This window comes from Aythya ferina (assembly GCF_964211825.1).
Source record: "Aythya ferina genome assembly, chromosome: 25".
NCBI classification, from domain to species: Eukaryota; Metazoa; Chordata; class Aves; order Anseriformes; family Anatidae; genus Aythya; species Aythya ferina.
The window spans coordinates 6,535,787-6,552,464 of record NC_140323.1 but is presented as its reverse complement, the minus strand read 5'-3'; the positions used below and the strand labels follow the sequence as shown (position 1 = coordinate 6,552,464).

At 49.0% G+C, this 16,678-nt stretch overlaps 1 protein-coding gene across 5 annotated transcripts; it reads right to left on the bottom strand.

Annotated features, from left to right (window-relative positions):
- Positions 1-39: 39 nt before the first annotated feature.
- On the bottom strand, positions 40-9,861 carry CDKN1A (cyclin dependent kinase inhibitor 1A). 5 transcript variants are annotated; one of them, XM_084497531.1, is made up of 3 exons: positions 9,416-9,861; positions 1,879-2,289; positions 40-1,378 (listed from the first exon to the last, which is right to left on the bottom strand). In XM_084497531.1, the coding sequence occupies exons 2-3, from the start codon at positions 2,279-2,281 to the stop codon at positions 1,329-1,331; spliced, it is 453 nt and encodes a 150-aa protein (XP_084353657.1). In that variant the 5' UTR covers positions 2,282-2,289; positions 9,416-9,861; the 3' UTR covers positions 40-1,328. The 5 variants fall into 5 exon arrangements, with proteins under 5 accessions (XP_084353657.1, XP_084353658.1, XP_084353661.1 ...); XM_084497532.1 differs by lacking the exon at positions 9,416-9,861 and adding an exon at positions 4,288-4,394; XM_084497535.1 differs by lacking the exon at positions 9,416-9,861 and adding an exon at positions 4,108-4,252.
- Positions 9,862-16,678: the final 6,817 nt, after the last annotated feature.

Below are 16,678 nucleotides of genomic sequence, written 5' to 3'. Positions count from 1 at the left end.
CACAAAGCATAGTTATTTCCATTAATCCACAGCCACTGATTTCCTTACACAAGACTTGTATTTATTCAGTTACATTTATAGACAAACAGGTATTTCCCCTCCCCCAGGCAGCCTTAATAGCATTTTTATAAATAAACATTTAGTGCTGGGAGCTTGCCAGCTTCTTCGACAGCAAAGTGCACCATGGTACAAGGTGGGAGGTGGACCCCATCCCTACTCCACCTGGGACCATCTTGCACCAGTTTCCAGAGTCCAAATGCAGCAGGGCAGGAGATGAACCCAGTGAAAGTGCTGAGACCTGGCAGCACTGAGTCCCTCAAGAGCAAGGACATGTCCTGCAGCACCATGTGGCACTGCCAGGACATCCCCGCATCCCAGAGACAACAGAAGCTGCTCACTCTGCAGAGCCAGGCAAGGGTCCTCTCCCCCAGCTCCTTAATAGAAAAAAAGTTCAGGAAAAGGCTACAACTTCTCTCAGCTTCATCCTCACAAGCAAGACTCCATCCCTCAAGCAGTCTTACAGTGCCAGAGCAGCAGCTCTCCAGCCTAGTGTCAGCATTGAATGAGGCACAACAGGAGGGCAAACAGCACCACTCAAGCCAACAACGTGAGGAAATGGGAGTTTGGGTCAGAGTTCAGGGCAACCCAAAGTCTTTCAGGCATTGCTGGCCCCACAGGGGCTGTGCTGAGGACCTCCAGCACATCACCACTTTGGTGTCCATTGATAGCATCATAGAGCCACTCAGAGGAAGGGCTGTCCAGGTACCAGTACTTCCTTCCTGGGGGAAGGAGCAGCCCCCAGCATTGCTGTGCTTTCCCTTGTGGTAGAAGGCTCACCAAGACATGTCCATCCTGCTGTGCCAGCACCACATGCCAGTGATGCTGTGTACTCTGCGCCAGGCTGTCCCACTGCTCTGCAATCCATATTGGTGACCTTGATGAATTCTAGTGCCACAGAGCTTACACATCTTCCGTAGCTGGCCATCAGGCAGGGAAGAACCGTGGTTGGACAGCAGGATAGTGCAAAAATGGTGCAAGGACAGTGCTTGGTCCTACCAACACAGGACAGAGGATAGACTTGGACAGTCCCACATGCCCCCTTTCAGTCCTCTTCAATCCCTTTGGCAGGGCTGCAATCTTCAACATGGGCTCCTACTCTTCTTTACACATTGCACACAGTGAAGGTCTCTCAGGACCCCAGAGGGACTCATAAATAGGGAACTACAGACTCAACATTGCTTGATACACACAACTTACACAGTACAGGGTAGGGGAAAGAGCCAGAGATAACCCCAGAGCACATCAGCATCTGTCCCAGATGGTAGCAGTCACAGCCTGGGCTTGTCACGGACAACCCTTCGCTTGGAGCTGTAGAAGTCTGGAGGGCAGGAAGAGAGGGTTAAAAAATGCCTCCAGCCCATCAGAAGCAGCAGAAGCTTCCCATGTCAGCACCCCAAAACCTAGCCCAGGGATGCTTCATCTTAGAGCCACCTATCAAAGCCATGAGTTCCAGGAGAGAATAGCCTCCACCATCTCTTCTCCCAGGAGTGACTGTTCTGAACTGTATTTTCACCTTGATCCTGAGGACAGGCTCAGGTCATGGGAACTGAAGCTGATGAACTGTCCTGGGTCATTTTGAGTCACAAGACCTCCAACCCTGGTGTGAACTCACTGCCCACCCCTCAGCAATCAAAGAAACCCCAGTCTGCAGCCTTTCCCCTTGGAAGACAGGTTCCACTTCCCCAGGAAAGATGAATGAAGATCCCATGGCCAGGAGTCAGACAAGGCTCTTGCACCTAATCCCCTCCACCTGTCCCTACCAGGATGGTCATGACACCAGCAATGACACTGAGTACACAGGAGGACACCAAAACTCACCTTTAATGGTGGCCTGCCCACGTTTCAAGTGTTGTGGAGAACCAGCCCTGCCAAACTCTGAGCTCTGCTGAGATGCCTCAGCATGAGACCCACCAAGATGGTCCTTAGATGGGACCTTGTGAGCCAAGGAGCTCCTGCACTCACTGCTGGTGGCCTTGCCAAGGTTGAGGATCTCCTGGGAAGGCTGCTCAGCCAGGAGTACCCTCTCCCACTTGAAGTGTCCTTCCAATGGTGTCTCTGTCTCAAAGTTGAAGTTCCAGCGGTGCCGAGCTTCTTCCAGGTGTTGCCTCAACAGATCTTCAAAGTCATTCTGGAGCTGGTCGTGGTCCACAGGGCCAAAGAGGTTCCTGCACACCTTGCTACTGCATGGCACCTGCCCAGCCCTGCTCTGCGACAGGGGCATCGTGGCAGCTGGGAGGAAAGCAGAACAGGTTAGAGGGTGTTGGGTGAGCCATGAGCAAGCCAAAGGGCTGACACATCTACTGCCAGGGCAAAGCAGCTTGCAGCCAGGGTGGGACTTGCTGGGCAGCAAAACAGCCTAGAGTGGAGCCCCTGTCTGCCAACACTCGTTCTGGGCTTTTAGTGGCGTCTTGGTCATAAACTCAAACATAAATGAAGTCAAACACAGCCTGGAGTGATTCAGAGAGATGGGGAAATGTACAAGTGTTGTCATTCCCCATTCCTCTTCCAGCAGGTGAAGCCCTGCCATGGCAGAGCATCCAGCACCTCAGACTAAAATCCCACCACATTCCCATTTCCATACAGGCACAAAGACTCAGGCAGGCACACATGCAAGTGAAGCAACCGGATGTTTTTCCGGCTAGTTTCTTCATCTCAAAAACCCAGGCTCAGTGGCAAGGAAGCCTTTTAAGCAGCTGCAAGAACATGCCGCAAGTTTGATCACTTTTAACCAATTTGTCAACTCTAAGAAGCTGTTGGGTAACCAGGGGCAAGACCCCGTTTGTTTTTTCCAAATTAATGCTAACAGCCTTGACCTTCAAGGTAAGCAGCAAAGGCTTCCATTCCAAACAGCCCTCCCCTGACACATGTGTGGGGCTAATGGATCCCCTGCACCACCCACCATTGTGAGATCAGCTTTGTTATCATAGCAAAACCAACACCACTCTGGGATTAACGGCTTTTGGAACTCAATCCCACTTTGGCAGCTGTGTTCACTAGATCTGGTTAAAAAAGGATTCACAAACACACAAAAATCCCTTCATGCAAGACAGCTTTGCCATTTCTCACCCCACCTGAGATCCCCAAAGCCAGGACCCCAATAGACCCCCAGACATGCACCCTTCCAGGCTTCCCCCAGGATAGGGGGTGAGCCTCCTGTCCCCAGCCCCAGCAGCTGGGAAGGTCTAGGGAAGATCTGTCCTAGCCCAGGTCCCCACCACACATCACCACCCATGCAGCCGGCTCAGCACACCCAGGGGCTGCCGGAGGGCCCCCAGACGGGGTCGCCCCGACCCTCTGCCCTGCTCCCAGCCCACAGCGAGCATCCCCGAGGAAAAACAGAAATGCAGCTTCCTATCCGCTGGCAGCCACAGCGCGAGCAGGGTGACCTCATCGCGAGGCAAGTCCCAGCATGTCCGGGCAAGCCCCGGCAGGTACCGGGCAGGGGACATGTTCCGACACCCGGCCCGGCCACCCTCAGCCCTGCCCGCCTCCGCCACGCCTCGAGGTCCCCATCCTCCAGCCGCCGCGGGGGCCTGGGTGCCACCACGCAGCTTCGGCCTGAGTCACGGCTGCGGGCGGCCGAACGCGGAAGGACCGGGGCCAGGTCGCCGTCCCCTCCCACGGGGGTGGCTCCGCTCCGCAACCTCCCCAGCTCCACGGGCCGGGCCGGCAGGTGATGCGGGCGCACGGTCGGACCTCGTCCGGCGAGGCCGAGACGCTCCCGGGCGCGGCGAGCGACGACCCCCTCGTCCCCCTCCCGGCCCCGCTGGCACCTGCGGCACTGGGACCTGCCCGCTCCCGGTTCCACCCGCTCGCTGCGAGGAGATCCTGCACCCGGCAGCGGACGCGACGCTAAGCCCGGGGAAGGGGCAAAGGGCGCCGCGCTCACGGCGCCAACGGCCCGGAGTGGGGAAGGGGCTCCCGCTCCACCGCCCCCGGCTCGGCTGGGGCGAAGGATGCTCTGCGGCCCGCCGCCACCGGGGGGCGAGCGCCACCCGGCGTCGGGCCACCCTAAACCCGGCCGCCACCTCCCCGCTCCCCCGTTACCGGCGCACAGCCACCGCCCTCCCAGCGGCAGCGGCGAGGAGGAGCTGCTGCTGCTGCTGCTGCTGCTGCTGCCGCCGCCGCCGCCTCCTCCTCCTCCTCCTCCTCCTCTTGCAGCCTAACCCCGGCGAGCACTAGTACCCGCAGGGCGATGCGGCCCGCACCGAGCGCCACCGCACTCACCCTCGCGTCGCCGCTCCCGTCGCTGCCCGGTGCCGCTCTCCGCCCTTTATAGCGGGGCGGGGCGGGCCGGGGCGGTGCCTCCCGCCGCTCACGGAGTCTCCCGGGATTTCCCCCCCGCCCCCGCGTCTCGGCCCCACCCCGGCCCCGACCCGGGGCGTCCGGGGGGATGCGGGGCCTGCCGGACAGGGGACGCGGGGCGATGCGGGAACCCCCCATCAGCGGATGCAGGAAACGGGGGCCGCGGGGCCGCCCCCTTGCCAAGCAAGAGACGCTGGGATCTTCAGCAACGGCGTTTTTGCTGGCTGGAGGGGGCTCCGCATCCCACCGCGGTCTTTCCTGGGCCGCTGGAGGGCGGAATTCAAATGGGAAGGGGAATGATGGAGTAACGCGGGGCGGCTCTCGCTGCCCCTCGGGTGTTCGGCTCGGGGGTGATGCACCCCTTGTCCCCAGGCACTGCCTAGCCCTGTCCTGGGCTGCAGGTCTGACCCTGGCCTCTCCTGCGGGGTTTTCATCCAGAGGGCCGGGCTCTGCTCCGCCAGCGGAGCCCCTGCACCGGGCTGCACCAGCGAATAGTTTTGGGGAAGCATCCGATGGTCTGAGTCCTGCAGCTTCCCAGACAAGGGCGAGGAGGAGTAACAAGTCTGTGCATGTCCTGCAGGAAACTGTGGGAAGTATCTGGAGGGATGTGTGGCTGGAAAATGCATCCAAGTTCACGCACACGAAAGGTCCAAAACCAGGGCAGCTTCCATTGGGGTTAAAGCAGAGAGCACCCACCCCTGTGCTGTGCTGGGGCCACGTCTGCCCTAAAGCACCAGAGTCAATGCCTTCAGGGTCAGCTTGCCTGTGATGCACAGGGACGGGCTCTGCAGCATCCCCTCAGCATGACATAAACTGCCCAGGCACCTTGGCCATGATGATTTGGGCAGCAAGGGTGCAAACATAGTACTCTCCTTTGGGGTACAATAAGATGACAGCACGATTTCAAGAGGCATACAAGGCCAGATTCAAGCTCTCATTTGCAGGCACTCCTCAAGAGCACCAGGCACCCCATGACTGGTGGGTGCTGGGGGCTGAGCCCTCCCAGCAGCAGGACCCTCAGCATGCAAAAACCCCACGCATTTCCTGTCTGGACCAGCAGCTTCCACCTAGCCCAAGCAGCCAGAGATTATGTTTGGGCATGTTTGGCTGGAGGCAGCCACACACTGCAGCAGTATTTTCCAGTGCTGGTCCCCACTGCAGCACAGGACCTGGCCAAGACATTCATATTCAGGTTGGCTCCCTCCGAACAGGCAGGATGGGATGGGGAGGAAAGGTCCCTGCAAGCCTCTCGGGAATATGAAAGCATCCTTAATTAATATTGCACATTGCAGAAAATCCATCCTGGCAAAGCTGGGGGCTGAACCCAAATGCTGCCAAATCACTGGAGTTTGATCCACTGTTAATGTTTTTGGGGCTCAGTGGGAGATGCTGGAAGCTTGCTGTCCAGCACATGCACAACTTAACAGGCTCCAGTGCAGTTTTTTGAGCCTCCACCTCAGGCTGAAAACAAGCACTACAAATTCAACCTGTCCTCCTGTTTGTAATACACAGAGACAACAGGCAAACTGGAGCAGCCTTTCCTTGCAGGGAAGCCGTTCCCATTGTTCTCCCATGAGATTTTTGCTCCTGGTTGCAGGAGCACCTTTCAGCAACACAATGTGTTTCACTGTGCATCATTTCCTTGCCAACTGCCAGTGCTGCTCAAGCTGAAGTTCACTGGTTTACTTCCTCTGGATGTCAAAAAGATGTGCTCAGAACCGAAGGGAAGCCCAGCGCCGGCCCAACCACAGCAGTGGTGAAGTGTGCATCCTCCCCAAGTAGTGCAGTCTCCAGCTGCCACCTGGGGCTCTTGGATGGAGAAGCACTTACCAAGAAGATGCTCACTGTTTAAGTGAGCTCTTTTTCATAAAAGACTCCCAAATACAAGGGAAAAAAAAAGTAAAAAAAAAAAAAAAAGAAAAAAAAGAGAGAATGAAGCTGTCAAAGCTGGCAGCTTTTTAAAGCAGCACCTGATTGGCAGATGAAGGAGTGGGCTTGCTTTTGCAATCTGCAGCAAACTCCAGCAACTGCTGATGTGAGAGTGAGTGAGTGATGCTGCAAAGAAGGATTAGAGAAGCAAAGTGATGTGAGACAACCAACCAACATGATTGGCTGATGTGAATACCCCCAGTTACAGTTGGAGGGGCATGTTCCAGGACCAACCTAGCAAGTGGCTCCGTAACAATGGCCAGGAAGTTTTGTTGGGATGGGCTTAGGGTCCCCAGGGTAAGGGTGGCTCACTCCCTCAGGTCCTAGTGCTGGGATCAGTGGCTGAGCTACACCTGCAGGCTCTGGCTGTGTGGAGCCAGCACCCCAGGGGAGGAAGCAAAACAGCAGCTGTAGAGACCTACGCATAGTGGGTTGTTGGAAATGGGAAGTGGGGAGAGAAATGGTGTCAGGGTCTGGGTCAGACAGTCCATGGTCAAGTCTGCAGTGGCATCATCAGAAAAAAGGGGGGGAAAAGTGTGATTAATGCAGAAGGCAGTACAGGAACTAAAGAAAACCCCAAAGGTGACTCATGATGTTCAATCCCAACAACACGTAGGAGGAACAGGTCAGAGGCACAGCACCAGGGACCAGGAGTGGTGTGAGGACAGGCAGAGAGTTTCCTTCTCACCCTCTTTTTACAGCCACACCATCAGAGCTGTCACCTCTCCTGTCCCAGCCTCACCCACTTGTCCCAAACCCCCATGGTGTGATCACGGGAAAATCCTTTCTTGCAATTTGCTTGCAAAACAGATCCTAAGGGCTGAAGGCAACAGTCATATATGAAATTAATGCACATTTCATAACCTTCAAAGTATCCTTCTTCCAAGCCATTGAATGCACTTAAATACAGAAAGGCTGTTGCCATCTGGGATGGGAAATCCTTGGGAGCTTTTCCTCTCCACACAGCTCACTGCAGGTAAGTCCTAGCAGATGTCAAGGGAAGAAGAAGCTGCTTCAGACGTATGCAAATAAATTATTCACAGTAGGCAGAGGTGCGTGAGTCAGCCTGTGCTCAGTGCTGGGATGGCCGGGGCAGTGACAGGGGAGCATGCCTGAGCACATTTCCTCTCAGACCGAGTTTTGTCCTCTCCAGGGACGTGGTGAGCAGCACCCTGGTGCTGGGGGATGCAGAGGGAAGGGGGAAATAATCTGAGATGGGTGAAGAAATTGGGCTTCAAACACTGAGAATGGGGTAAGTTGGGAATTGTTGAGCCACAGGCATCTGCCTAAAGTAATCCTCAGCCCAAACAGAAGAATGAAGCTGGCAAAACATTGTGCCAAGAAAGGACCTCTTGGTGGGTGAGATGCTGAAGTCTCCAACCCATGTTCTTAACTGCTTTAAATGCACTCAGAGACCTACATGGGAGAATGTTATATAGGCTGAATACAAAATGTCATTAATATATCAGCATGTGATTGACCTGGAAACATTTACCCAGGCAAAAGCCAGAGGTGATCATAGGAACCAAGTGATCCAGAGTTTTTCACCCAGCTGTCCTCAGCAGCAGCAGCAGGGAAGCTGGTTTGGAAATCTGATGGTTGAAGGGCCAAGTGAAACAAGGTTTGTCAGAAAATTTAATATTCCTGTTAGAGCAACCAAATTAGCTGGAAGAAATGGAAAAGTCACAGGCAGATGAGTCTCCTTCAGGTCTTTTGGGATGAATTTTTCAATGACAGGTTAGGGCACACTGTGCTATTCTTCAAGGCAGGATAAACTCAAGCCCTACAAAAGCCTAAATTTCTGTCCACAGAAACAACCTGATCATGGGGAAACTGAGACCACCTCAGCTGTTCTTTTGCAATTTCTCCATGACCTAAAAGAAAGCCCCTTGATCATATCTCCCAGTGAAGAGTCCTGCATGCCCCAAAGAGCCCTCTCCCCTCTGCCAGGGGTTGTGACATGGAGAGCAAGGACAAGCTCCTGGCCTTGGGTGTGCGGTCCTGCAAAATGCACCGCACAACACCTGAAAGATCAGCTGGGGCTGTCACCCACCTCCCATGGGGTATGAAACATTCTTTACTCATAAGAATACCCAAAGCAGTTGTGAAATCACCCAGCTCAGAAAAGCAGTGTTTGATATGCACTTAGTATAGGTGTAAGATGCTCAGCTGTAAATGAAGCCATGAATATGCATGCACTAAAAACCTGCTTCAGCAAGATTCAAATCTCCAAGATTTTATCATTATTATTATTATCTCTACTAACAAGCTTTTTTCTTTTAAGTAGGAAATATGAAGGCTCTTAATGAAACACTCATGCTCCAGCAAAAGTCTAAATGAACCCAGTGTTCAGCTGAATGGCATTTATATCCTGGTGAAGGCTGTTTTCCCATCAGCTCTTTGAAGTGCCCAATTAAGTGATTTCATACTAATAGGATTTTCCCAGGAAAGAAAGACAAGAATGACAAAACGCTGAACGCTTGATTAACTCTGCCCCTAAAACAACTTGGATCATGTTAATTGAATGTTTTCCTGCCATATACAGCTCTTGTTTGCTCCATTTATGAAGGCATTTTGATGAGACACCAGACCCAGCAGAGTGGAAATAGAGTCCCAGCAAGCACAAATGAGGGATGAGACAGTTCCTAAAACAAAGCTGTTGCATAGTGGAAATATGCTGGGAGCTAGGCTATGAATTGTTCATTTCATTTAGCCCCTCACTCATTTTCATCCAAGAATGATTTTAGCCTCATTCATAGTCATTAACGTAATTGCTTCACTGACTTTCCATGAGCAGCTTGGAAACTTTGTGTTGGTTTTTGTCGTTGTTTTTTTGTTTTGTTTTGTTTTGTTCTGTTTTGTTTTTGTTTGTTTTTTTTTTTCAGCTGGCTGCAAAGGGCCTCATTGTTCATCATCCTGCAAGGGCAGCAGGGAGTACCTGGCTTCAAACCTCATGCTTGAGTTGTTATTCGCTTGCTGCTTCCAGAGTCTGAAGTTCCCATTAGATGAAGAGGATTCAAAAGACTGGGGCCACAGCTAACAGCAGAGCCTTGCTCTGCCAAGAGTGCTTATACCCAGATATACCAGGACACAGCCCAGCTTTTGGCTCTTCAACACTTACCTTTTTGAAAAATTCCTTGCAGGGAAAAAGGTCAATCCAGAATGTTCACAGATTCCCAGTCTCAAGCCAGCTTCTCCTTGCACACAAGCATGGCTTTCTGTCAAGGTGGCAGTGGGTGGGAGGATGACCGGGACAACTCCAGCCCAACCGGGACCTTCCACGTGGCAGGATTCCTCACAGGTTGTGTAGAAGCAACCAGTGTGTAGGTTTGTGGTGCAAAATCTGTGATTTCCAGCCTTCGGCATCTCCCACTGCAGGCGTGTGATGCACGGGTGTGGGAAGCTGGTGATCCATGCAACCTCCTCCCACCGGACAACACATGTACCACAGAGCTGCTAATGGAGGGTATGTTTCTGTGCAAACCATGGATTTGCTTGAAATCCACCGAGAGCACAATCTGGCCCTTTATAGCCATGCATGAGAAGGATGTTACTATGGAGAGCTGTTGACTAACGCTTGCTCACAATGTGTGCTTTAAAAGCAATCCCTGATTTGGTGGAGCACTCTCCACCCAAAGCAGTCAAACAGAACGGCACCTGTGAGAGAAGTGGCTCCATTCTCGATAGCTCTTGACACCCTGACCTGAGCTTGCCCATGCAGGAACCCCAAACCACAGTTCTGGAGGATGTGTGTCAGCCTTCTCATCCTCTTCAGTAGTATCTCACCACTTGTCAGCATCTCTCCCCTTGTGTCACACCTTTCAGGAATTCACCATGGACAGGCAGACAGATGGCTGTCTTGTTGTCTTGCACAGTGACTCAGCTGCACAGTCGTGTATGGCGCAGAGGTCACGGGAGGGGACGGCTGTGCATTTACAGCTTCCAATAAAGCCATCGGCAATAACATGACAACCGCCACTCTGGCGCCAGGGAAAGGCTTGGTTAACTTCCCTTTTTACGTGTCCATCATATACAGCAGCAATACACCCCAGATTGAGGCTCTGGTGGCCTTGATACTGAGCATGGGCACACAAAGCTGTGCCTGAGCTTGGTGGTGGGGATGGTGGAGTTCTGCCCATCTCCAGCAAAGGAAGATGATAGTTGGGGTTTTCCTGGCGCTGATACAAACCCTTTTCCTTTTAGTTTCAGCCCCTCTCACTAGTTTGTGCCTTGTCTGTGAGAATTTATATTGAACCAGGGAAAGGAAATTTGCTGAATCTTGCAGCTGCTGTCAGTAATGCAACAGAGATGTTAAAAACATTCCACACTTACCTGCCAGCAGTGACCCTGTGCCAGAGCCCTTCCTGTCCTGCTGTAACAAACCTGGGCTTTGTAGAAGACCAAAAGATCTATAGACAACCATAATATTCCTGAAAGACAGCAGGAGGGAGGCAAAGAGAGGCTGTGAAACAGGAATCATGAAAACCTGACAACGTCCATGGAATTGGTCAAAAAATACCTCACTGGTCCCTATCAAACTGACATGCTGCAGGGGAACTCCTGATACCAAAGTTGGTGAACATTCAACCATGAGTTTCTGTGCAGGACATGTTAACCAGGCAACTAGAAGAATTAATATTGGCAGGAGCACCAGCATACCACACCTGAGCCCTATCTCTTGCTGTGGAAACCTCCTCCCAAAAAGCTTATAATAGTAATGCATGAAAAGACTATCAATTCACCACTTGCTAGCACCAGGAAGCACTGCGTCCAGCTGGACAGCATTCTACAGTAACCTACTGTGCTTGCATGTGACAGCAAATAATGTCAATATTAGTCAGAAATGACTGACTGCAAATATTTTAGAGCAAACAAGAACTCCAAATCTGTCTCCAGAAGTGGGGGAAACGCTGGTTGGAGCAGCGGACCTTCCTCGCAGACACATTGCTGTCCACATGCTCATGTAGCTTCCTGAATATTCATGAGCAAAGCAGCCTATGCAAACGGCAGAGATAATGCTCCTCTCTCACATCTGGCAGCAGTGATCTTACAGCCAGCTAAAAAGTGACACCCAGGGTGACAGGGTGCCCCACCCTGATACTGCTGCCCCACCCTGATACTGCTGCTCCAGATGCAGAAGCTGCAGCTCTCCAAGGGCCTTTCCCACAAAGGCCCACATTGCAGTGCGCTGCATGATGATGACAGAGGTGCTACAATGGCTGGCAGCTTGGCTGCTTGTGCTGGGCACTGCTATGGCACTGCATCTGCTTCACAACTTGGCAGCACATTTACATGTTGACCACGGGCATGCCCAAGGCAGGTGGAGAACAGTCTTAATCTGATTGTACAAGGATTAATCCTAGGATAACACAGGGAAGCTGTGGAGCAATACCACTAAAAGTGGTGGCAAAATGTGGCTGAGGATGGATGCTTCCCTTTTTGGATTTATTCACTCCCTAAAATAAACAAACAAACAAACAAAAAACCAGCTATAGTCCTACAATCCTACTTTAAGGACCAAAAAGAAACACACCTCTTGAGTGAGTGTGATGATTTGTTGAACTAACAGCAATGTCAGCTACTAAAACTATTAAATAATAGATGTATGAATCACTTGGGAACATAGTGTTCTTGTTAAATAGTCTATTTTATATTTGCCTGGATCTGCTGTTTATTTAGTCCACATTTATTTGACCAGCAATAATGGGATATATATAATGGTAGTGCCTGGGCAACCCAAGAGAACAGCTTAAGTGAGATTTCAGAAATGAAACAGAAAACTGAAACAGTATTTCTAGGAACTCAGAATGCTTTCTACAACAGCCAGCAGGTTGGGATTCTGCTTCAACCTCAGCAATTGTTTTACGAAATGACTTTAATAGTTTTTACTTGAAAACCGTAGTTTGTCTATTTTCGGGAGGTTGAATTGTGAAACTGGAGCTAGCTGCATCACAGTGACAGGGAAACAGACCCTTTATGGCAGGTCTCTCTCTCTCTCTCATATGCCAGGTACTCTCACCATGGGATCTAAGGTTAAACCTGAGCTACTGGAATTGCCCTTTGGCCTTGTTTGCATAAGGGGTTGGTACCCCCTTTTTTTTTTTTTTCCTTTTCTATTTAAGTGACACTGTGCTACATCAGCACCAAAATAGGACATTTCATGATGGTGACTGTAACCCCAGGTTTGGGGACACATTTTGGGAACACTGATTAAGAACAGTAGAAATGGGAGAAAGTTGGTCAAACATTCAGATGCTTTGTGGAAATTTATGTCACATGATGACAGGACACTGACATCCTGTCGTGATGAGACTGTAAATGAAAGAGAGTAATATTGGGAATCTGCCTGAAAAGACATCATGTTAATAGCAAAAGAAACAGTGCAGAACTGCTAGGGTACTCTTCATTTCCATTGGTGAATTCTGCTGACAGGTCCCCCCAGAAGTGCAGACACTCAGAAAAAATGCTTCATCTGCCAGTCGAGGAAATGGGGGCTGCTGCAGGAGGACCCAACGGCACTGCACATTTTTTCTGATGTTTTCTTTGACCCCAAATGACAAGAAGTACAAGAACAGAGAGTACAAACATGCAAGTGATTTCTCTCAGGAATATATTTTAGTTCTTGGTGGGGCTGGACTACAGAGTAGCACAGCTCTAAGAACACGTTCATTTTGGAGACAAACAGCAGCAGCTCCCCAAATGTAGCTGCAACAGAGTTTTGCTAACTAGAATCCCTGTTACTATTTTAGAAGGCTGCAATTGCTCACCCAAGCATGAACCTGGTGAGCAGAACATCTAAGACTGGTGGAACAGATCCCATTGAAATAAAGTGTATTTAACCTCTCCATTTCCTTAGTGCAAGACATTCTTAAAATTATCTTCTCCGTCATAAGTAAAAGGCAGCATGTACATAAGAAAAATTCTTTTCTTAACAAAACCATTTGTAAACACTGCTCTCCATAAGGGACAGTGTGAGAAAAACCACACACAAACATGAGGTAGTTACATAGTTTAAAATGCCTCTAGATGCGTGTAGATATTGAACTGATGTACATCTGAAGAACTCAGATAATACTAACCTCAGGATGTTTCTGACAGGCAAAAGGAGTTGTAAACCTCTCCCAAAATTAGAAACACAGCTTTAAACATTTGCATGAGAACCATGACGCCCTGTAACAGGTCACCGTAGCATATTCCCTCATCATCCTGGAGCTTTGGAGCAGCAGCATCTCTTGAGATTCCAGGTACAAGCAACTCCATTCTGCCTAGGAATCACTGGACAGTGTGCTTGTCCTGTTTGTAACAGGGCAGATAACATAAGTGGCTTTCTGGTTTTAATAATCTTTGTGGAGAGACAAGGGATGTTCCTGGCACTAGAAAGTGAATAGAAATATTTCCTTGTGAATTTATTTTCAAAGCAGACTTTTTAAATACAAGCCACAATGCTCTCTACCTGTAAATAGTGTTCCCAGTCTGGCTACCCTGTTACTGAAACAAACTTAAAGGCTTAAATTCAAGAATGCGTTCTTGAATTAAAAATAAGTGCTAACTATACCCTAGGAGACGGGCTGTACACAGCTTAGCCTTTATAGGTTTCCCATTTTTCTCTAAAAGCTGCTGATTTTGTTCCCCATCAAAAAACACCTGATTAAATAAAAACAGGATGATATCAAAAGTCCTGATCCACCTTCCTCATTCAAATGAGTAAAACATGAAGTCATCAACCTGAGACTGACAACTATTCCCAGTTCTGCAGTCCCTTGCACGTGAAAACCACGATCTGCTTCTCCATAGCACACACTATCACCAGAGCTTCAGATTTTTTACCCTCTTGCCTCATCATCAGCTAAAACTACTGAAGACTACTTGTCCCCTGCTTTTCCCTCCCCCAACTTAACCAGAAGAGGAAGCACGATGCCAGCAGAAACTGGCTCCCAGGCAACAAGAGGTGCAACCCTTCTATAAATCAAGCCTTGGTAGAAGCACATATTAAAACAGGGAACACAGCTGTGTGGCACATATCTCAGCCCTTGGCTGCCTTTCATCTAATAAACATCCCCAGAGGAGATGGTCCGATAACATTTTACTACCAAACTTGATTCTGAAACAGTAGCTGTTGGTCTGCAGGGCACTAGCGCCACCCAGCCAGCCACAAGGCCACCCTGACCTCTGCTGGGGGATCACAACAGTGCATGGCAGAACCCCGTTCCAGCCTGCCTCTTCAAGGCTCAAAGCTCCACTTCAGCTTGGAGCCTGATGCTTTCCATGTGCTTCAGCTGATACACAGGCTCCACTTTCCCTGGAAGAGAACAGAACAAGCCATACCACCTGCCCCTTAAAGTACACCACCAAGAATTATAGGTCACATTTAAACTTCTACCTTGATCAGCAGCAGTTGTTTTCCGCTAGCAGCATTCCCCCCCATAGGAATAATCACACTGTAAAATTAGCAGAGCTCATCCATCTGTAACATTTAAGCTTCCTGCCCTCCATGCGTAGTGATTTTAGACCTATGTATGCCTTCTGCACAACACACACCTTTCCTGCTTTTCTGTGAACACAAGTTTGCTTATGCTTATATGGGTTTGGGCCAGTGGTTCCATTAAACTCTTAGACAAGAATACCAAGTAGTTGCAGAAAAATAAGAAGTATGATAGACACCATACACCAGTAGCCAAGCTTGCAACACATCTGGTACCTCTGACAACTGCTTAGTGCATATAATCCCCTTTCACCTATGTCCTTTCTAGGCAGCCTGCAAAGCAACGTAATTTCCTTCCAAAAGCTTTGAATCCAAAGCCGCTGCCATAATCTTATCCCCAGGTGGATACAAGTGAAGGAAATTAAACACAAGGTTGGTTGGGTAGGATGGATTTAATCTAGATGCACATGATCAGAACTGATGTAGCTCATCTCTTGGATACAGAAAAAAGAGCTGTTAAGCAGTTCAGGAGCTCTCATTACATTTGTCCCATGCTATGGTTTTTACACTGAGTAGACTCTTCATGCAAAGCTTGTTAATAGACCAACAGTTTCAAAACTGAAATTTGCATCTCGAATTATTACTAATCCACATATAGGATGCAAGAAAAAAATGTTATGAACTTTTCAACCTCCAGTTAGTTTTCCGAGTAAGCATTACAGAACTCACTGTGTTAGGCAAGAAGTCAAGCTGCCATTTTCTAAGCTCATCTAGGCTGGAATTATATGCAAGGGATAGGGAAATAGGCCCTGCCCATCCGAGTTGTGAGATGGTATGGAACAAAGTCACAGTTTCAAATTAAATGGAGACAGTGACCTGCACCTTACAACCTGAACAGCATTTTTAACAGCTTACTGTTATAGGTGTGTTAGCCTATATTCACCATACCTCCTTCTTTCTCCATACTGCAAAGTGCTTTTAACTGGAACCAAGATCCAACTCTAAGAACCAAGTGCATGTTCTGTAGTGCAAAGGGATAGCAGGTACTTGAGTTAAATACTGAACAACAAGTTGTAACCAAAACTTTAATCCCAAGGATCTCACAAAAAGACATTTTACAAGTGACATGAAAATTCTTGTACAGTAAAGAAATGTTTAATTCATAACTTTTACAATGTACCATTACACATTCAACACATCCACTCCAGGTGTCAGTTCTGTGGTACATTTGGTCTATTCAGAGATTCTGGAACAGACAGTCAAGCTATCATCTATTTAAGAAGTACTCTAGTCATATGAGGTACAAAATTAACTGACCCTACAGCTAAAAGTTTATATGTCATATTATAAAGTAGCTCAGTTCCAGATAATTGGAAGTTGGAACTAAAACCTCTGGATAAAACTGCAGCTCAGACATTCCCTTTACATGCCACTGGCTCAACATTATTACTTCTGAGAACTGTACTATGAAGCATCTACACCTTGTTCTACACAAACACCAATCACAGCCATCATTCTGCAAACATCTTCATTGCATGCTTCCTTCCACAAGCTGAACCCCAACAAAATACACTGCAGAATGTCAAGACCAGAAACATTCTATCTGTGCAGGACTGATTACCATTCAAAACAAACAAAAACTTATGTATAAGGGTACATTGTAAAAAGTGATTAATAATACAAATCATATGATCTGCTTAGAACCATATACAGATTCACATCTTTACATTTGCCACCTGTTACAAGATACAATGAACAAAGCAAGTTCAACAGCTAAAACATTTTAAAAATGCACCAAGCTTTATGAAGTTTCAAAACAAAACAATGTTCTGTACATACTCCTGTCCTCAGATCTAATGACTTCCTGTACACAGCTCCTCCTTTAAGTCTTATTTCCTCTCATTTGACCTAGAGCGACTAAAGAAAAAAATATATTAGTTACCGAGTGCCAACAGCAGCAAT